The 21,639-nt window shown below is 51.0% G+C and overlaps 2 protein-coding genes across 3 annotated transcripts; one reads left to right on the forward strand and one right to left on the reverse strand.

The window, feature by feature from the left end:
• The first annotated feature begins 4,413 nt into the window (after positions 1 to 4,413).
• On the forward strand, positions 4,414 to 9,753 carry TESK1 (testis associated actin remodelling kinase 1). Its single transcript, XM_045470041.1, has 10 exons — positions 4,414 to 5,651; positions 5,785 to 5,906; positions 6,036 to 6,084; positions 6,589 to 6,735; positions 7,071 to 7,153; positions 7,322 to 7,412; positions 7,665 to 7,748; positions 7,880 to 7,969; positions 8,110 to 8,224; positions 8,573 to 9,753. Exons 1-10 carry the CDS (start codon positions 5,433 to 5,435, stop codon positions 9,457 to 9,459), a joined length of 1,887 nt encoding a protein of 628 aa, XP_045325997.1. The 5' UTR covers positions 4,414 to 5,432; the 3' UTR covers positions 9,460 to 9,753.
• CD72 (CD72 molecule) lies at positions 9,696 to 17,553 on the reverse strand. 2 transcript variants are annotated; one of them, XM_045470042.1, is made up of 9 exons: positions 17,443 to 17,553; positions 17,241 to 17,348; positions 16,537 to 16,632; positions 15,829 to 15,918; positions 15,161 to 15,496; positions 12,142 to 12,284; positions 11,393 to 11,511; positions 10,323 to 10,469; positions 9,696 to 10,044 (listed from the first exon to the last, which is right to left on the reverse strand). In XM_045470042.1, exons 1-8 carry the CDS (start codon positions 17,522 to 17,524, stop codon positions 10,328 to 10,330), a joined length of 1,116 nt encoding a protein of 371 aa, XP_045325998.1. In that variant the 5' UTR covers positions 17,525 to 17,553; the 3' UTR covers positions 9,696 to 10,044; positions 10,323 to 10,327. The 2 variants fall into 2 exon arrangements, with proteins under 2 accessions (XP_045325998.1, XP_045325999.1); XM_045470043.1 differs by lacking the exon at positions 15,829 to 15,918.
• Between the last annotated feature and the right edge of the window lie 4,086 nt (positions 17,554 to 21,639).

A 21,639-nucleotide genomic window follows, 5' to 3' on the forward strand; every position in this document is an offset into this window, starting at 1 on the left:
CTCAAAAATAAATAAATGTTAAAAAAATTAATAAAAGGGTGTCTGGTGGCTCAGTCGGTTGAGCGTCCGACTTTGGCTCAGGTCATGATCTCACGGTCCCTGAGTTCAAGCCCCGCATCAGGCTCTGTGCTGACAGCTCACAGCCTGGAGCCTGCTTCCAATTCTGTCTCCCTCTCTCTCTGCCCCTCCCCGGCTTGCACTCTGTCTCTCTCTCAAAAATTAATAAACATTTTAAAAAATTAATGAAAAAATAAAAATGATAAAAACAACCAACAATTGAGACACATCATACATGTATTAAATTATGAGTTCATAATGGTACCATAAAAAAAACCTCACTGGTCACTTTTGGAGAATGCAAGGGAACCAACTCATTAAAAGCTGGTAAAATAAAAGAGAAACAACCATTTTTCTTGCCCTTCCTGCATGAAATATATCTCTGGGTAACAAGCTGTTGTGGAAAAATTTCTCTTTATAGAGGTATTCTACCTACTAAACAAAGAAGGAAAAACAGAATGAGAATATTATTTTCTAACTCCTTTATTAATGAAACTAGAGCAGTGCTTCTCAATCAGGGATAATTTTTGTCCCCCAGGAGACAACTGGCAATGTATAAAGACATTTTTGATTATCACAACTGGGGGAGTTGCTACTGGCATCCAGTGGGTAGAGACCAAGGATGTCGCTAAACATCCTGCAATGCACAGACAGCCACCTACAATTAGGAATTATCTGTCCCCAAATGTCAGTAGTGCCAGGTGTGAGAAATCCTGGTCTAGACAATGAACATCATAAATTTACCTCACAAACAGGCCACTGTATGCCTCCTGATAAGAGTACTAAACTAAAAAAGAGAGAGAGAGAATACTAAACCCACTGATGAATTAGTTTTGCCAAAATAATCAAATCTAAATCTGATTAAGTCTCTAACTACCAATTTACCAGAAATACAGGGGACTGAGAAACATGATAAATTTACCAGAAGAAGCTCAGAAAAATCCAGACTTTGAGAAACACTACAGAACAAATGACATGGTTTCTTTAGAAAACGGGCACCTGGGTAGCTCAGGTGGTTAAGCATCTGACTCTTGATTTCAGGTCAGGTCATGATCTTGTGGTCCCCAGATTGAGCCCCACAGGCTCCACACCTACAGCAAGGAGCCTGCTTGGGATTCTCTCTCTCTCCCTCTCTCTCTGCCCCTCCCCTGCTCATGCTGTGTGTGTCTCTCAAAATAAATACATAAACATTAAAACAAACAAACAAACAAACAAACCAGGGCTCCTGGCTGGCTTAGTCAGTGGAGCACACAACTCTTGATCTCAAGGTTGTAAGTTCAAGACCCATGTTGGATATAGAGATTACTTTAAAAAAAGAAAGAAAGAAAGGAAGAAAGAAAGAAGAAAGAAAGAAAGAAAGAAAGAAAGAAAGAAAGAAAGAAAGAAAGAAAGAAAGAAAGAAAAAGAAAGAAAAAAAGAAACAACTTTAAAAAGACAAAAACAGTAAGGGATAAAAGAGGATGAACTTAAATATTTAAAAAGATTTAAGAGATACATCAACTGTGATGTATTGACCTTATTTGGATTTTGGTTCAAACAATTTTTTTTAATGTTTATTTATTTTTGAGAGCGAGAAAGAGAGACATAGAGCACGAGCAGGGGAGGGGCAGAGAGAGAGAGAGGGAGACACAGAATCTGAAGCAGGCTTCAGGCTCTGAGCTGTCAGGCTCTGACCCTGGGCTTGAACTCATGAACTGCAAGATCATGACCTGAGCTGAAGTCGGATGCTCAACCAACTGAGCCATCCAGGTGCCCCAAACAATTTCTTAAACTAAACATTTATAAGATAATGGGGGAAATATGAGCAAATAAATATTTGATATTAAGGAATTATCGGGCTTTTTGGGGTGTGACATGGTACTGTGGTTTGGTTTAAAGAAGAATCCTCGGGGCGCCTGGGTGGCGCAGTCGGTTAAGCGTCCGACTTCAGCCAGGTCACGATCTCGCGGTCCGTGAGTTCGAGCCCCGCGTCGGGCTCTGGGCTGATGGCTCAGAGCCTGGAGCCTGTTTCCGATTCTGTGTCTCCCTCTCTCTCTGCCCCTCCCCCGTTCGTGCTCTGTCTCTCTCTGTCCCAAAAATAAATAAACGTTGTAAAGAAGAATCCTCGTCTTTCAAAGGTAACATACTGAAATATTTATTGATGAAATGCTATATCAAAAATATACACCAAATAATTAAGTGGAAGGAGAGAGCAAGGGTATAGAGTTAGATGAAACAAGATTGGCCATGAATTATCATTGGAGAATCATTAGCATAGTAGGTACATGAAAGCAGGTACTTTCACCTCGGTCAGATCACTTATGGCAACAGTACAAATGAGGCATAGACAAGTGATTTTGCACAAGGTTCTCCAACAAAATGGTCTTACCCAAGGTAAATAAACATTCATTGTTTTATTGTTTGTTCTTTCTTTTCATATTTGACATTTTTCCATCATAAAAGTTTGAAAAACAACCACAAAAGGATCTTCTAATAGCTTAAATTAAGGAATACTTAAAACTTATCTTAGCAGACCCCTCTGTACTACTTAATGCTGTTCATTATTTCACTTTCCCTAAATTCCCCATTCCTTGGATTCCATGGCACCAGCCTCTCTAGATTCTCTTCCTATCTTTCAGCTTGATTCTTCATTGTCTCCTTCACGGAATTCTTTTCATCCACACACCCTTTTAATGTTGGTGATTCCCAGGATTCTTGTCAGCCTTCTCCCTCTATACACTCTACTTGGATGATGGCATCCACATTCATGGTTTCCTTTATCATCACACCTTTACTTGAGGCAAACATCCAACTTCCCCCACCCAACCTTTCCTCCTGGATTCTTTATCTCAGTTGATATCACCCAGTCATCTAAACTACAAACTTAAAAATGATCCTGGCTGATGCTTTCTCTCCACTGACCTGACTGACTTCGGATACTAAATCAATCATCAAGTTTTCCCAGACTAGTTGAATGTTTCCTCTTCTTCCCTGTTATCCCTATCCTAGTTCAGTCTCTCATCCTCTCCTGACTGAACATTAGCAGAACTTCCTTTCTAATCAGTCTCCCTGCCTCCATACAACCACCACAGTGATCTTTCTAAAACAGGATCCTGGCTCCTCTGCTTGGAATTACTATCGCCAACAATGGTAACTCTCAAACTTGGATAAAAGGTCAGATATATGTCAATTACATTATCTATTATAATAATATTTTAACAAAATGCATAAATTCCTAGTGTTTACAGATCTCATACAACTATAGGAAGCACATTTACAAATTAAATAGTTGTGGGTGTTAAATGAACATTAACGTGATGAATGAGTTTGTTTTGCTGAGATCAAATTGCCTCTGGAAGAATTACATGATGCACAAGGCCCAGGCATAGGTTGTTCTCAAGATTGGCCTATCTTCACTGGCTCTGGAAGGGCTGTGAATCTCTTCCATTCTGTCTCCAAACCTGTGCGAAATCTTCCGCTGTACGCTGCACCGGGACAGCATGCGGTCTTCTCTCCACCCTAAGGCAACGTTTATAATCTAAGACTGTTTTTTCTCTTCTCATTAGCCCTGGACAATTAAATAGAACTTGGCTCCAACTCTCATAAACACCGGACGGGACTCTGTTAGAAGGCGAGCACGCACACGGACGCAGAATGTGCTTGCCTTAATTTCCTTTTCATCTTACCACAGAAACAGAAATGCAATACTTGAGAATTTTTTTAAAGAACTCTGCCTTCTTCAAGCCCTCTCGCTCCCGAGACCTGCAGGCTTCATTCCCGCCACCCTCCATTCCGCCGCTAGGTGGCAAGCTGCTCACAGCTGCCCGCAAATGCTCGCCTGGGAGGTGTCCTCCGGATGGAGCGTCGTCACTCATCCCTGGCGATAATTGGCTATTTCGCCGACCCCCGGGGGGAGGAGCCAGCAGAGAACCGGAAGCGTTGGGTTCGGTGAGTGCACAGTGCGTGCGCATTCAGGGCTCAACGCCGACTTAAAAGAGGCAGACTGCAGCTCCTCCTCCAGCCTGAGGGGGCAGACCGGATTCCTACAAGGTGGAGGGCAGAACCTCCAGAGAGGGGTCACACTGATAAGGGCTGGGCCACATTGAGGGGAGGAGTCACGTTGAGAGGAGGGGGTCACAATGACCGGTGTAGTCACTCTGAGAGGTGGGGTCTCATTGTGTGGAAGGAACACACAGAGGAGGGGTGTCTCACTGAGGGGTTCTGATACACACTGATGGTGGCAGTATCATACTGGGGAAAGGTCCCTCTGAAGGGGGCGTCTCACTGAGGAAGTGAGGGGTCTCCGAAGGAAAGGGCTCCTGGAGGGGCGGGGTTTTGCCGAGGGGTGGGATCTCGCGGAAGGAGGGGCTTCCGGGCAGGTGGAGGCTTCTCTGCAGAGAGATAGGGTCATTTGGAGGAAAGAGTAGGAGGTTGAGGCTGGGTAGTCACTGGACGGATACTCCTCTCTTCCTCTGAACTTTATTCGAGGGAGGCGGGATGGAGTAAGGAGGTGTGGGCCACATCAGGGACGGGCTGGCCACAGGCTCACGATACAACCGCCGGAGAAGGGAGAAAGTGTCAGGGAATCCAGGGGTGTAAGGGTCGAGACCTGGGAAATGGGCAGGCTGGAACAGAGCGCGGGCCGGAAAGGTAGGCAGGTTGCTTGGCTACCTCCGATTGTGGCTAGACCTGAAGTGTCTACTTTTCTGCCCTGCTGGCCCACGGAGCCCAGGAATCCGGCGGCTTCCTGAGCTCGGCTCTCTGTAGACAGTGGACTGAGGGTGGGAGGAGAGAAAGGACACCCAGGGCAGCTAAAAGGTATTTGAGCTGCGCGGACGCACAATCAGCCCATAATTCCCTTCAGTTATTTAGCTCGGGCCTGAACTTATTTGGCCCCGACGTCCCAGACCCTCTCGCCCAGGGTGTCGCTGCCACGGGTTAGGGGTTGCGTACCTGAGGGGGCGTGGCCGCTGCCGGTGGGCCGGGCTGGAAGGAGTTAAGCGGAGGCCCGGTTCAGCCCCGCCCCTGGCAGGCCGCGGAGCCTGAGCCCCAGCGGCGAAGCGGAGCAGCCGCCGCCCGCCCGCCAGCCAGCCCGCCTCCGCCTGCGGGGAGTCCGCCCGCTTGCCCGCCGGCGCCCGGGAGAGCCACTGCCACCGCCCGGCCCAGGCCCAGGCCCAGGCCCTGCGCCGAAAGAAGCGGAGCGGCGTTTACCCGGGCCCTGCAAGCCGGCGCGGCGGGGGCGGGCCCAGGATCTTCCGCTGATCTTCCATTCTCCCGGGCGGGAGCGGGAGCCCCGGCGTCCCGAATCGGGCTGGGCGCGCGCCCATGGCAAGCGCGGCCTGCCCGGGCCCCGGGGACCCTGCCATGTGAGGCAGGCCGGGGCTGGGGGCCCGGCCATGGCCGGGGAACGGCCCCCACTGCGGGGCCCTGGGCCAGGGCCCGGTGAGGCGCCGGGGGAGGGGCCCCCGGGGCCGGGGGGCACGGGTGGAGGCCCGGGCCGGGGCCGCCCCTCCTCCTACCGGGCTCTCCGCAGCGCTGTGTCCAGCCTGGCGCGCGTGGATGATTTCCACTGCGCCGAGAAGATCGGGGCCGGCTTCTTCTCTGAGGTCTACAAGGTAGGATCAGCAGAGAGGGCAGAGGGGCGGGACCGAGCCTTAGACGGGAGGCTGGAACTAGGGGCCCCAGACCCGGACTACACTCGCGACCTGGCGAATCTGCGCGGGACTCGCCGGCCCATGCCGCCCCCAGGTTCGGCACCGACAGTCAGGGCAAGTCATGGTGCTGAAAATGAACAGACTCCCCAGTAACCGGGGAAACACGCTACGGGAGGTGCAGCTGATGAACCGGCTCCGACACCCGAACATCCTAAGGTGAGCGGCCTCAGCCGCTTGCTGAGAAGCTTGCTGGGAGAAGAGGAAAGATCCCGCGGGAAAAGTGGGAACTGTAGAGGGGCCTGGGTTCTTACAGCCTACCCTCCTATCTTCCCCATCCTCTTCCAGGTTCATGGGGGTCTGTGTGCACCAGGGGCAGCTGCACGCTCTTACAGAGGTGAGGATGGGCCAGGAAGGAGGGGACCCCCCACCATCACCATGGGGAGAGAGAGTCAGCGCCCGATGCATCTACAGAGGAATAATGAGAGGCAGCAGGACCTCCTCCCATGGGAGGCTTCCTGAACTTCCCTTTGGGCTAGCCACAAATAAAAGGCCTCAGTTGGTCACATTCCCTATATGCTCTATAACAATGTTGTCCAATAGAACTTTTTGTAGTGATGAAAATGTTCTGTAGGTACATGTGGGTAGGTAGCAGTAGAAATATGACTAGTGTGACTGGAGAACTGAATGTTTAATTTTATTTAAACTTAATTTAAATTTAAATAGTTGCACAGGTCTTGGACAGGACAGCTCTAGAATATGAGCGGGAGATCCTAGCACACAGACTCACCCTTCTGACCTTTGCGATCCTCCTAAGTGTCCCCTGGCTTATAAGTAGGAGACCTACAGTACAGGCAGAAACCTTGACATTCATTCCCCTTCTGCTCCCATTATGCCCCAGTATATGAATGGGGGAACCCTTGAACAGCTGCTCAGCTCTCCGGAACCCCTGTCCTGGCCTGTCAGGCTCCACCTGGCTCTGGACATTGCCCGCGGCCTGCGGTACCTGCATGCCAAAGGTGTATTCCACCGAGACCTAACATCCAAGGTAGGCTGGCCAGGTGGATGGAGGCATGAAAGGGGATTTGAAACTATTACACTGTAACTGACCCATGGATGTTGGAATGTGGATAGTAGACATATTAGGATGTTGGGGTAGCAAAGCATTGGAGAACGGGGGACTGGGGTGAAGGGGAGCTCTAAGGGGCTGGGTACCAGCCTATGTTTGCAGTGATAGATGAAATTGCAAGATTGTGGTGCATTAGAGAACTGGTAGATCAGAGAGGGTTGGGGTTCTTCTGGAGTGACAGGGCTTTGGGGTGTATATTGGGAGATAAGAGAACAGAAGGTGATGGGTGTGTGGGGATGCTATGTGTGTGTCAGAACTGTCTGATCCGACGGGAAGACCAAGGCTTCACGGCTGTTGTGGGTGACTTCGGGCTGGCTGAAAAGATTCCTGTGTATAGGTGAGGTGAATGCCCCTGTGCTCCCTAAACTTTCTAGAAGGCCCCTATCTAAATGAAGCCTCCAGAGACATTTCCCTTGTAGTGGGGAGGGGGCTGACCTCATCCCCTTTTGTTTAGGGGGGTTATCTGAGTGAGCTGTTTCTGACCACTCTGCCCCTACCCCTGCAGGGAAGGGGCAAGAAAGGAGCCATTGGCTGTGGTAGGTTCCCCATACTGGATGGCTCCAGAGGTGTTGCGGGGTGAGCTGTATGATGAGAAGGTAAGACATCAATCCTTCAGATACCCAAGGCCTTCCAGAGACCTTTGAGATACTTTTATAAGGTCCCATCCCAATTTCCTTAACAGCCCTACTGAATATTTAGGAGACCCCCAAGATCTCCCTTCCCCTTCATAGGCACCCCTCCAACACATGAAACTATCAAGACTTCCCCCCAAATTCTGACATATTCTGACAAAATTCTGACATGAAAACTGTCAGTTCCTTCCACTGACATTCTCTCCTCCCCCCCAGGCTGATGTCTTTGCCTTTGGGATTGTCCTCTGTGAGCTCATTGCACGAGTACCTGCCGACCCAGATTACCTACCCCGTACTGAGGTGAATGATGTCTCCAGGTTTGAAAAGGAGGAGCTCTAGACTGGTTCTCTGGAGGTTGAGGTCCTGACTGGGGGGCAGAAGGAGAACCCAAGGAAGGCTGACTTGAAGGCCCCTCTTCTCTGTACCCACAGGACTTTGGCCTGGATGTGCCTGCTTTCCAGACCCTGGTAGGGGATGACTGCCCACTGCCCTTCCTGCTCCTGGCCATCCACTGCTGCAGTGTAAGATCCTCACTCCCTTTCCTTGCCTACCACCCACATCCATCAGCTGGCAAGGCTTTCCTGTCCCAGGTGGTGAGAGGAAAACTTAGGGACCCTCTTCTGGAGCAATGAATGAAGCTGCCCCTTTCTCTCCCCATCAGATGGAACCCAGCACTCGTGCTCCCTTCACCGAAATCACCCAGCACCTGGAATGGATCCTTGAGCAGCTGCCTGAGCCATCCCCCCTCACCAGGGCTCCCCTGACACACAATCAGAGTAAGTGAGCATGACCTTGACCCAACATAAATCCTTTTGTGTCTCTTCCCTAGGACTGAGGGAATTGTCTGGGGAAGACTAAGTGTATTTATTAGCTGAGAAGGCTGTGGGTGGGTGGTGGTGAAAGGACATCTCAAAAAAAGATATTTTCAAATTCTAGAGCCAAGGAAGGAGAAGGAGGAAAGAAGAGGTAAAGGAGGGCTAGAGGTGACATCTCCCCCTTTCCAAAGTACCCAGTGGAACTCCCTTTTGTAAGCTCTAGTCCCACCAGCCTCCTGGTGAATAATGAGGCCTCAAGGAACTATGATCAATGCTAAGAACAGTAACCACACACTTCTCTGTCTACAGGGTCTGTTTCAAGAGGGGGTCCGTCTGCCACACTTCCTAGGCCAGACCCCCGGCTTTCCCGAAGCCGGTCAGACCTCTTCCTGCCCCCGTCACCGGAATCACCCCCCAACTGGGGGGACAATCTGACTCGAGTCAACCCCTTTTCACTCCGGGAAGACCTCAGGGGAGGCAAGATCAAGCTGTTGGACACACCCAGCAAGCCAGTCGCCCCCCTGCCCCTTGTACCACCATCGCCACTGCCCTCCACCCAACTGCCCTTGGTGACCACTCCAGAGACCCTGGTCCAGCCTGGGACACCTGCCCGTCGCTGCCGCTCGCTACCATCATCCCCTGAACTTCCCCGACGTATGGAGACAGCACTGCCAGGTCCTGGCCCCCCCACTGTGGGCCCCTCGGCTGAAGAAAGAATGGAGTGTGAGGGCAGTAGCCCTGAGCCAGAACCCCCAGGACCAGCTCCCCAGCTGCCCCTGGCCGTGGCCACAGACAACTTCATCAGCACTTGTTCCTCAGCCTCCCAGCCCTGGTCCCCTAGATCAGGACCTACCCTTAACAACAACCCCCCAGCTGTGGTGGTGAACTCCCCACAAGGCTGGGCTGGGGAGCCCTGGAACCGGGCCCAGCATAGCCTGCCCCGGGCAGCAGCCCTGGAGCGGACAGAACCCTCGCCGCCCCCCTCAGCTCCCCGGGAGTCTGATGAGGGGCTGCCCTGCCCTGGCTGCTGTCTTGGCCCTTTCAGCTTTGGCTTCCTGTCCATGTGCCCCCGCCCCACACCAGCTGTTGCCCGCTACCGCAACCTGAACTGTGAGGCGGGCAGTCTCCTCTGCCACCGAGGGCACCATGCCAAGCCTCCCACACCCGGCCTGCAGCTGCCTGGGGCACGCTCTTAGCAGTAGAGCCTGTGGTCTCTGGCCTCCAACCTTGGCCTTCAGGATGCCCTGTGAGGACAGAGCACACATATTGGACAGTGCCAGCCCCAGATGGGCTGACCGGCTCTTCTCCCCGTGTAGGGGAACCTCAGCATGGACTCAAGGGACAGAACATTTCCTATCTAGCCCCTGGGCTTGCTCTCCCGTGGGCAATCACTGAACCAGACAAAGCATTGCTGACACATGAGACTAACACGTGCAAATTATTTAAAAATATTTCAATAAAACTGCCTGGCTGGCTCCGGGCTGCCCCTATCCACTCAGCCCATGCGCCCTCCTCCACCCCACCCCCAATTCCACTATGGGAAGTTCTTGGGGAGGCCAAAATCTCTTCTAGAGACTTCTTCACCCACTTTCCCAGGAACAGTCCAGTTTCTGGGACAGGATTTCAAGCAGGCGGCAGGCTGGCTAGAAGTGTTGGGCATGGATCAGCCCTTGCCTGGGCACTGCCCACAGAAGAGTGAAAGAACACTGGAGGGAGATGATCTTAGGGCCTGCAGGCTGCAGTTACAGGTGAGGGGCACAGGCTCTTGTTGGCACGTGTACCTGTAAGAGTAAAGCATCAGTGAGCTCCACATTCACTGTTATTAAGAATGCTCATCCAGCTCATCCCATCTTCTCAGACAGCCAAGAAGCCTCCCTCCAGTTCCAGGCCTTCCCTGCCCAACCCCCCCTTACATAAGCAGACCAAGGCCCTGAAGTCTGTGGAGGTGACTGTCACTCTCAGGAATAAGTTTTTCCCCTGACTTCTGAGCCCCTGCTCTGAGATCCTCTCCCTCCTCCCTCCCCAACTCTCGTGCCTCAGTCCCATCCCTCGTGCTTACCCAACTCAGGGCAAAGAGTAGTCTTTATCTGGATTCCCGAAAGCTGCCATCTCACAGATGCAGGGAAGATGAGAAGTGCAGTCCTCCTGCTGCGACTTTGGCCAACTGGCTTGTACCTTGTAACATCTTGAGCTTCGACCATAAGACCTAAAGATTGGTGAAGTAGAACTGGGATAAAATTCTGCCCCTCCCACCCCACCCCCCCATTTCACCGCACCCCCACCCCCACTCCCTTCTCTCCCCTTGCCCTGCATTAAATACAATGAAGTCCTAGCTTGCCCTGCCTGCCTAAGGCCACGTCTGGGCATGGTTCACGGACAGATGTCTTTTCCAACCCGAAGAGGCTTTAGGGCCAGGGGAGGGAAGAATCACCCAAGATGTTAAAGATGGAAACCCCAGTTAGGGAACATGGATGATGACTACCCTGTTTCAGGGTCCCTGGAGTTGATCTTCAAAGTTATCCCACTGCTCCCTTACTTCCTGGGGCAACTCTAGTGCCAAGTAGTCCTGACGGAGAAAGTGCCACCTCAGTTTCAGTAGCCTTGTCAAGGGATGGGAAGTTAGATGCCAGGGTTCATCAGCTGTGAAGCCCTAGCTAAAGCCTCACCTTCTTCCTCTGAGAGAAAGACGACATAGGTCCCAACCCAGTAACTTAAGGGCGCCTGGGTGGCTCAGTCGGTTAAGATCCAACTTCAGCCCAGGTTATGGTCTCATGGTTTGTGGGTTCAAAGCCCCACATCTAGCTCTGTGCTGACAGTGCAGAACCTACTTGGGGTTCTCTCTCTCTCTCTCTTTTTCACAAATAGTAAACTTAAAAAAAAAAAAAAAAAGGTCCCCACCTAGTAACTTGAAAAAAAAAAAAAAGTGCCAGGGACTGCTAGGTACTGGCGAGAGGACAGAGAATAAGACTGTCCTAAGAAGTTATTAAGTAAAGAAAATGCACAAATAGGCAATTACAATATTGACTTATGAAAGAGTTTTGGGAGCAGAAACTGGAGAGGAATCTCAATACCATGTCTTTATGAAGGAATTATGGAGTTGGACATGCCCAGGAATCCTAACAGACTTACCCAGAGGATTTTTTACTATTAGCCTGCTGCCACATCTTAAAATAGCTGGAGATAGCCCAAAATGAACCAGGAGGATTAACTTCTGTCAACATCTTCCTCGCATTGTTGAGATAATTACCCTGAGGGGAGATTCAGAGAGATGAGAGGTATGTGGAAAATGATGAGAAATATTCCAATATGTGGGGGGGGGGGGGGGGGGGCAAGGGGGGTAGGGGAGGGAATGGGCCAGTGGAAGAAAATGAACACTACAGGGAGCCCTATGAACTTTGACCAAGAGGACTGTGTCTGACTGGTGCATGACATCAGCTCATCAGTGACCTATCCCTGCAGCCTTCAAGCCACCATGCAGATGGAGGCTCACCCTTCAGTTCACCTCCCAGCTGGGTAAGAATTTCTGCCAGCCTTTGAAGGGGAGTCATTCCATGAGCTGCTCTGTTCACAAGGAGCCAGTCCCTTCAATCCAGCCCACCAGTTTGGGACCTCTCTGCCTGGAATTCCATGAGAGTCAAAGAAGCTACTAAGCAGCACTGAGAGCTGAGCAGAAAGCTGAGATGAGAAACAGGTTAAAGTAAAGATGGTTCATAAGCTTCAACTCTCATGCCACCTCCAGTCAGTTGGTAGGGGCCACCTCAAGCACTGTGCTGAGAAGCTGCACGGAAAAAGGACGTGTGCCACGTGTGCACTGCCATTCCTAACTGACGGCATAGATCCCTCTACCCACTACGGTCTGTGAATGAGGGTATGCTTACTGAGTAATAAATGTCATTGAAGGTGGCCAGGTCAGAGGACAGAGATTTACAGTGGTTTTGGCTCTCATCCCAAGTTCTTTCAGTAAGTGAGATGTAAAAGCAACTCTTCTCACTCAGTATCCATCCTGAGGGACAGCAGGTATCTAAAAACCAGAAAGAATGTGACAGCACAGCCCAAACCCAAGAGGGAGATCTCCCCATTTGGGATGAAAGTGAGGACTCTGTGATCTGGTTGCTCACAGTGTCCCCCTCAGTCTAATCTCGGAACCTTTACTGACTTCTAACACTTGATCTTTGCGATCTTTCTTTCTTCGGCCTCCCCTAGTAATTCCATTCCTACACACATTTAGGAAAAGCCTTTGGTATTCAACAACATCACTCCTTAACAGGCTGGGAGCTTTATTTTCATAGGGCTCATGGTACTACTACCGATTTCTGAATGATTGCAGTCTCCCCCCTACACCTTTGCTAACCTCACCTGGGCCCCCCATAAGTGTTCAGTAGGCTCTAATTCATCTCAATAGGTCCTTAAGCATTCCTCACTGCATATTCAAAACTTTTCCATACCCCTCAGGCTGCTAGCCACCTCCCCTTTCCTCCCCACTCTTCCACAAGTAATAACCTTCGTTCCTGTTCTGCTGAAATTGTCAGACACTTGATGTGAACTCTCTCCATTTCCTTCTCTTCCACCCCAAAATTTGTCTCTTCCCTGTTCCTCTGTTCCTGATCATAAGAAATAAACATCCCTCTTTCTTCAACAGCTTTGTTCCATGAGTCCTACCTCCATCACTCAAAGATCATTCCTTCCCCACTCGCTCTCTCTCTTCTGTCTACATTTTCTCATGTCCCCACCTAGCTACTCTCTTGCGTTTCTGTCCCATGGCAACTAAAAGGAGTAAAAAGTCAGTGTGGCCACCATGGAAGAGGCTGAGAGGATAAGGGTCATGCTGAAAAGTAGGCAGAGACCTTGGTAACCAGGTGAAGGACTTTTATATTACAAGGAAGAATAAGTCAACACGGGGTTTTACATAGAGGAGTTTTGTTCACTGGCTGTATCCCAAGTGCTTGGTCACAGCACTGGACATATAGTATTTATTGCATAACTTTTGATGTAATTAATTAACTGGAATGGCATGAGCAGATTTTTGTTTTTAAAGGATCACCCCGGCTGCAACATGAAACGTGGATGGGGGAGGGAGGTGTAGAGGGATGTTTAGGAAAAACAGTGCAGCAAGCTGCCACAGTTATCGTTGCAGAAGATGGGGGTGGGCAAAAATGTGAACGAAAGTATAGATGCAGGGGTGGAAAATGGAGGGAGTTCCTCCGCCGGAGTCGGGCACTTGACTCTCGGGCACTTTCTGCTGAAAGTGACAGAGAAGGTGGTGGGGTAAGGAGCTATCGTGGAGGGCAAGCCACCACTGCACAGCTGCCAGGCAGCATTGAGGGACCGGCTGGGATGGAGACTAGAGTTCTGGTGGCACCAAGCAGAATGACTGCACAATATGGCACACGTGGGTGCAGGCATGCGCCAGGTGGGCACTTGAGTTCATCAGGTGATCAACTCTGGTGCACCAGAAGGTGTAAAGGAACAAAGGAGCGAGTGGTTCAAGTGATGGATAGAGAAGTGCCAGCTGATGCAAAGGAAACAGGAGAGATAGTGGGTTAGAGGCCTCAATGAGGTTAAAGACGTGTAGGGAAAGCTTGGAGGAGGTGGGTGTGGTCAGAGTGGAGGTCTGAAGGAGCGCCTGGGCCTGGCGGGCTCAGTTGGAAGAGCATGCAACTTTTGCTCTCAGGGTCGTGAGTGCAAGCCACGCATAGGGGGTAGCGATTACATCAGTAATACATGCATACATACATACATAAAGAGACACCTGGGTGGCTCAGTCAGTTAAGAGTCTATCGACTTCAGCTCAGCTCATGATCTCACAATTCGTGAGATTGAGTCCCACATCGGGCTCTGTGCTGACAGTGCAGAGCCTGCTTGAGATTCTCTGTCTCCCTCTCTCTCTCTCTGCCCCTCCCCTGCTCGAACTCTCTCTCTCTCTCTCTCAAAATAAATAAATAAACTTTAAAACAAACAAACAACAAACAAAAAACAGATCTTGGAGTTGAGATCGGAAACCAGCCTTTTAGTGGAAGAGCAGTTTAGGATGCTGGGACCTAGGGTGTAGCTGAGGGAATGGGTGACAGCACTGTACAGAACTGAGAGTCACAGAGAATAAGAAGGCTAAAGAAATGAGGACTGGGTGTGTCTGCACATAATCTTACTATCGTAAGCCTTGGAGTTATCCAGATGCCACCTTAACTAGACAGAGCCTAACCTGGACCATAGGTCACCAGTCCGTGAACATTCCAGTTGCCTTGGCCCTGGCACCTCTAATCTCAGCCTGCTTTTTGCACCGCCTCTCTCCTTTTATGTGGCCCCCTCCCTCACCCCCACACACTGCCTGGGCTCCTGCCTTCAAAATAGATGAACGCTCCACCCCAGTTCCCTACCCCACATTACCCACCCCCACCTCATTGTGAGTGCCACCCACACTTGAGAGCTTCAGCTACTTTGCCCCACCGCCCCTCATCAATCACTAATTCTTAACCTTTGAGGAATCTCAGATGTAGTGAGAAATAAAGCTATAGACCCTCTCTTTAGAAAAATGTGCAAACAACCAGTTTCACATCCAAATTCAGGGGGTTCCCAGATCTTTGACTCTGATATCAAACCACATGAGACCTGAGTTTGGTGCTTTGGACAGTGAGATCTGCATTGCTGGCTGCCACCCTCCTCTCCTGGAGGATCTGCCTTAGAGCTGGGTGAGTCGCCCTAAATCCAGTATGCAACTTGATCCTCCTGTTAGCCAAGGCTGCACAGCTTGTGTCAGCCACCACTCTGATTTACGACCCCTTTCCTCAACAACTTAATACCGCCCCTGATAGACAGATCCTGCCCCTGCCACGAGTGTGTCCTCATTTCAATCCGTCCCTCACGCACACCCTCCCATCTTTCCTCTCCCAGAGCAGATACCTGATAAGGGGCATGTGAACAAGGGCTTCATTGTATCCTTCATCCGGCTTAGCCTCTGCTCCAAGGTCCTCCTCTGCACCTCCTCACTTTGCAAGGCCTCCTTGGTCTTCTCCCTGTCAGACTGGCAGGCCTGTAACTGCTCTTGGGTAGCCTGGTGAACCCTCTGTTCCTCCTGTAGTGCTTCCTGACTCAGGGCTAGTTCCCTCTTGGACCCCTGCAGATCCTCTTCCCTCTTCCCCAGCTGGGTTATCTTTAGGTGGAGCTGCTGCCTCAGGCTGCTGTTAGTGGCTTCCAGAACACTGTTCATCTGCTGGAGCTGCTGAGATACCTGCAGAACTGTTCAGCCATAATGAGATTTGGAGGACATCTTGCTCAGCCATGCTCTGGTGCCCTGAGACTTCAGCATCAGTCTTTTGTCTGCTCTTGCAAATTTTTGCATAACAGGCTGAAATATAGGATCTGACTGCCTAAAGCTTAAGGAGGTACTGGATCAGGTAAGGACAATTTAGGAAGACACGGCACTCTAAAACAGACCTGGCTGGAAACCAGACCAAAAGCTAAGGAGGTGGTGGTGACTGGGGGCCCTGCCCAGATAAGGGCAGCCGCTGGAGACAGTAGGGGAGAAAATAGCTTGGGGTAAGTGGGAAAGGGGGGACGGCCATACTCACAGCGCACTCCCAGGCAGATGGCGGCCACCCCTAACAGCAGGCAGGCGAGGAGCAGGCCAAGAAAGAGGTACAGCGTGCAGGCTGCGCGGCCTTAGGGAGACAGTGGGATGAAGGGCAGAGACCCCCACGAAAGTCTATAGCCTGAGGGGCTGGCTGGGTGGGTGGTATTCATGGGAAAGGGCATCCCTCAGAGGACGTGGTGCAGGCATGGTGGGTTTTGTCGGGTAGTGGGTTTCCGCAGGTAGCGAGGGAAGATGTTCCAGAATAAGGGCTGGGATTGCTGCTGGTAAGGATTGAGGGGCGCTACCTGGTAAGATGGGAACTAAATCTCAGACGGAGACAGAGGACGGGGATATAGGAGTGGGGACCATCGTAACGGGGGGAGACGGGAGGATCTAGGTCAACCTGTGGGAAAGATATATGTGGATATTGGGGGTGAAAAGGACGGGGAAGGGGGTCTCGGGGCTGCCCGCGCAGTCCGGAGGGCTGTTCCGGCAAACTCTCGGTACCAGACCCGCACACCGCCGGGCAGGGCACCAGCCCAGCTGGGACCCCGCCAGCACTTCACTTCGCTATCACCTCCCGGGGCGGCAGCGCCGGGTGGGTGATGTGGGGGCGGCCGCCCTGCGGGAGGCCCCGCCGCGTGCCCGAGCGCTAGCCCTGCGGCGCGGGGAGGGCGGGGCGCGCAAGTGGGGAGGGCGTACTCACCAGTGAGAAGCCTCCCGGCAGCTGGTGACGCCACGGAGCTCCAGGACGCAGTTGGCTGCTCCGCCTGGAGCCCTGCGGACCGGTGGCTACTCCAGTCTGAAGATGGGAAGCCCCGGGAAATTCCTTTCTTTCCACCCTCTCCTTCTCCACCGCGCCGAGAAGCCTTCAGCGACACGCTAGAGTACTCTGGGACACGCTTAGCATTCTCTGGAGTTCTGCCTCTCCCCCAGGATTCTTGTGTCTCTCCTGGGTCTTACTATAACCTCTCCCCGGGGATCCCCTCCTCTCCCTCCTGGGTCTCCCTTTATGTTTTCCGCAGCCTTCTCCACCACCCCCCCCCCTCATCGGCCTGCCCCAAATCCTCTTCCTGGAAGCGCGTCCATCCCCCTCCCCTGCCCTCTCTTCTCTGTCCCATTACTCCCCACTTCCTATTCGAACTCCTCTCCCCACAGGGCTGCCCTGACCCCTCCCCGGATCCCTTGTCTCCATCTTGCCCCCGGGGAGCTTTATTTTTCCCTGGCTCCCATTTATCCAGAGTTCAGTCTTCTCTTTCCTAAGCACCCCCTCCTTTTCCAAGGGTGTTGTTCCCCCCCCCCTCCAAGAATACTGTGGACTTGCAGCTTGAGACACAGCTCTCCTCACCCCCCCCCCCCCCCCCCCCCCCCCCCCCCCCGCCAAACAGACAGGCTCTGGGCTTTCCGTACCTGCTTTGTCCCCTACTCCAGAAGAGGCCAAGCTCAAGGGCCCACCTGAGACTGAGACTGAGGGCACTTGTACATTCTCGTAGGTGAGTTCCTCATCGTCATCATCCTCTGGGGCAGGAGAGGAGAGAAAAGGTGGAGGTGGGGTAGAGTCATGAGGGAGCATAAGGTTGCAAAATCAAGGAGATGCTTCTTCCACCCTTACCCTGTCCTGACCGGCTGGAGACGCTCTTCTTCAGGGGAGCCTTCACAAACCGCAGGTCTGCATAGGTGATGGCCTCAGCCATGGCCCTGAGCACCTCTGCTCCCACCCTTCTCCCCCTTCTTCCACTGGCCCCAAGCTTCCCTTGACACTCTCCCCTCTGTCCCTTCACACTCTTAGGCTCTGTGTTCCTTCGGTGACTGCACAGCTTAGTGCTTTACCCTGTGACTTCCAGTTACAAAAGAGGAAGATGTGAGCAAGTCTCAGACAGATGGGTTCAGTGAAGCAGATGGCATCCCTAAGCCTCTGCCAGAGGGACAGCCTGGGAAACTGAGGTCCAGAACATGTGGGTAGAGACTGGAGGTGTCAGGGCTCACTACTCAGGCCTGTCCCTGTGTCCTGCCTGTGCTCCCCCTGCATGCATCCCAGACCCATTTTGGCAGTACTGGGCTCTAAATGCCTATCCTGCTGATCATGTACCCTGATTTGCCCCATGCTCTTCTCTTGGCTGCTCTGTGCACGGGCTTATCTATGTGTTGTCAGAGCTCTTTTGTGGCCAACTAAACACAGAGGATGTCCCCAGTCATTGCTCCAGAATGGAGCTCCATCCTCTCCATCACACTGGGGTATCCTACTTTGGAGCCCGTGCTCCTCCTCATCCTGCGGTTCCTAGCAGTTGTAGGTTCCCAGAAAGAGGCCCTTGATTTGGTGGGGCTCATTTCCTTATCAGTTTGGGGGCTTTCAGGGTAGACTCAGCTCCCCTCCAGCTGTAGTCCTACAGGGCTTCTGAGGATCTCACACATAGGAAGGTTCTCACTCCAAAGCCCTTCCTGAGAATGTGGCAGCCCTTTGGAGGATGCAGAGGATCTGGGGCCACATTGCTTCTCTTCTATAAACTCCCCCAGACTCCCTCTTCACAAACTCTCCCTGGCCTTCTGGACCCTTGTTCCCTTCTGACTACATGTTTGGCCAATCAGCCCCTTCCCCATCCGTCTTGCCCCCTGCTGGACTTGGGACATCTGAGCTGGATCCAGCAAGCTGAGTCCAGGAGGCAGAAGCTTGGGGATAGGCCTGGGCTGGGGGTGAGGATGAGGGACAACCCACAGCTTGTGCACTTTGGGAAAAGCCTGCAGCACGGACCATATATACTCCCTTGTGGGGGGTCAGGGAGCAGGTGAACAAAGGAGTAGTGTGGCGGGGAAGAAGGGCGGCAGCTTCTCTCAGAAGGGAGGCAGGGAAACAAAGCACGGCTGGGTCCTGAGTGCACGGACTCTGAACCTGAGGTTTTGATATTTTCTTGTTTTGGTTTTAGTTTTTTTCTCTTACTTTCCTTCTAAAGGTCTTCCTTTGAAGAAGAGTCTCAACATTGTCCCTTTACACCCAGCCCCAAGGAAAAAGGGGGCATTCGTGGGAGAAGAGCAGGGGCTGGGAGGCCCTCATGGGTGCCAAGGGCCTAGCTGAGAGGGAGACCAGTGGGGGAGGAGGGGCTGTTGAACAGTAGTCCAAAGGTGCTCCCTAATGTTCTTTTACCAGGATGTGACCCCAAAGGGCTTACTTCCACAGGTGGGAAGAAGCTGGAACAAGACAAGGTATGTAGGTGGGAAAAAACCCACTTGCAGTGGATGACATCTGCCCCCGCAGAACCTCTTCACACACTGCCACCTCTGTGGGGAGGAAAAAGGAAGGGGAAGGAGGTCCTCACCACACGCTAACAGCCGTAGTGTATGACTAGTAGTGTGTGGAGGAGTGCTGTGATGGGCCCTATGGGTCTGTTGAGAGCTCTGCCCAATAGCACCCCACAGCCCACCCACACAAAGGGCCCGCTGAGGTAGAAAAACACATTTGTCACCTGAGGAGAGGCAGGCATATTGCCCGTGTGTGAGTGTGCACGTGTGTACATACATCCCCGGGTCTTTGCAGGATGTGGGGGTATCTGTGTGAGGTGAGCATCTATGTCAAGGGCTGCTGGGAGGCCGAAGCTCTGAGGATTCTGTGGGCTGAAGGGTGCCTGTGAGAGCTGTTATTTTTTTCCATGGCAGGGAATGAGAGGCCATTTTCAGAAAAGTCTTAAAAGGTGATGGGGACAGATTATAGAAGTATTTCTTTTTTAAGACTCACTGTTTCCTAAGGTGTCCCTGCAGCTGTTAACCGTCCTTGCTTAACTAAAGTTTCCAACAACCTTGTCCCCTCCCCCAGTCACCCTATCAGGACCTCCTCCAGATAACAGAGGACAGTGTGTGTTGGTGGCTCCCTGGGGGCCTGTGGGGCCTAAGAGAGTGAGTGGGAGCACATAGAGCAGCTGGTGGCATGGGTGGGTGGGGGCTGTCAGGGAACTTGTATCTGTGGTGTATGGGGGCGGGGCAGTGTGTACATAGATCCGTTTTGCAGGAACATCTGCAGGAATTCAATAAATTATAGATAACATCCCCGTTTTCAGAACCAATACACAAGCGAGCAAGGCCTGGAGGCCAGGTGAAATACCAAACCAAGTTTCCAGTATGTGCTCAAAAAAAGAACCAATGGATATGCTGCCTAAATGGGACCTTGGAGAGGCTTCAAGAGAGAAGGTCCCCAAATGCACCTGGAGTGAGCTAAACTGCACATCCACAATGGCATAGACAACTTAAGCAGTCTTGGCCTGTGTCTCTGTCCTCCTTAGCTCTTGTGGGGATGGTTACACATCTCCTTATGACGTTCTGCTTTCCCTTCCGATGCCTTCTTTTGTGAATAAGGTGTGAGAGAGGGATCCTTCTTCCCCACATGTGTCTTTGCAATATTGACATTCACATTACCTTTCAAGATTGGATATCAGAAAGGACGCCTGAAACTCGTACTGTGCCTCCACTTGCCCAAATGTCAGGAGAGCCTGGGGCCTTTTAAGAGCTGAGAAGCCAGTGCTGTGCATTTCAGCTTTTCCATAACCATTATATCATATGAGCACAGACACCAAAGCCCATTTCTTGCTCTCTCCTGGCCTCTCCATTGTTTGTTACAGGGACTCGGTTGTAAAGGTAGATAACAGGAGGCAGCCCAGCGATGAGGACAGCAAATGAGGAATTTACTGTGTGGAAAGGGGCTCATCTGTATAAATTTTGGTGAAGTCCAGCCCACATCAAGAAGTCAAGGAAGGCTTCTGAGACCCTGAAAACCAGGTTGTACCCAACTTCATTACTTTAGTCCACTGGCTCTGGGAAGCTCTAATTTATAGACAGAGCATGGTAGGCAGAATAATGGCCTCTCCAAAATGTTCACACTTTAATCCCCAGAATCTGTGAATATGTTACTTTACTTGACAAAAATGTAAATGTGGTTAAGGACTTACTGCATTTAGTAAAAACATCCAAGATACGTTAAATAATAAGAATAATAACAGGCATCTCTGTCTAAATGTTTTTTTTTTTAATGTTTATTTATTTTTGAGAGAGAGAGACAGAGCGTGAGTAGGGGAGGGGCAGAGAGAGAGGGAGACACAGAATCTGAAGCAGGCTCCAGGCTCTGAGCTGTCAGCACAGAGCCTGACGCAGGGCTCAAACTCACAAACTGTGAGATCATGACCTGAGCCAAAGTCAGACACTCAACCAACTGAGCCACCCAGGTCCCCCACTAAATGTTTATTTTAATGGAAGTGGTTTTAGTATTTCACCCTTGAGAACAATGTTTGCTTAGTAAAAAGCCTTCATTATATTTCAGCAGTTTTCCTCTTTTTCATTTTTACATAGAATTTTTATAAGGAACTATATTAAATTAAGCTGGCTCTAACTATTAAATATGGGAGCTTTTCTTCTTTTCCTATAGTTTTGACTAAATTAAATGGCATGGAAGCTATCATTATTTAAGAATAGATAAAACTTAGTTCTGGTGTCATTTGAATGCAATCTTTTCTAAAAGTAGGTCTACAATCACCTTTTTATTCTAGTCTTTTCTAAGATAAGTTGAGCTATTCAAGCTTTCTTCTTTCTCTTGGGCCAATTTTAGTAATTTACATTTTTCCTAAAATGTATCTATTACCTCTAAATTTTCAAGTTAATGAGGAATTTTATTTATTATTATTATTTTTAATGTTTATTTATTTTTGAGAGAGACAGAGCATGAGCGGGGGAGGGGGAGAGAGAGAAGGAGACCTAGAATGTGAAGCAGGCTCCAAGCTCTGAGCTGTCAGCACAGAGCCCTACGCAGGGCTTGTACTCACAAGCTGCAAGA

Source organism: Leopardus geoffroyi, chromosome D4 (assembly GCF_018350155.1).
Source record: "Leopardus geoffroyi isolate Oge1 chromosome D4, O.geoffroyi_Oge1_pat1.0, whole genome shotgun sequence".
In the NCBI taxonomy this organism is placed as follows: Eukaryota; Metazoa; Chordata; class Mammalia; order Carnivora; family Felidae; genus Leopardus; species Leopardus geoffroyi.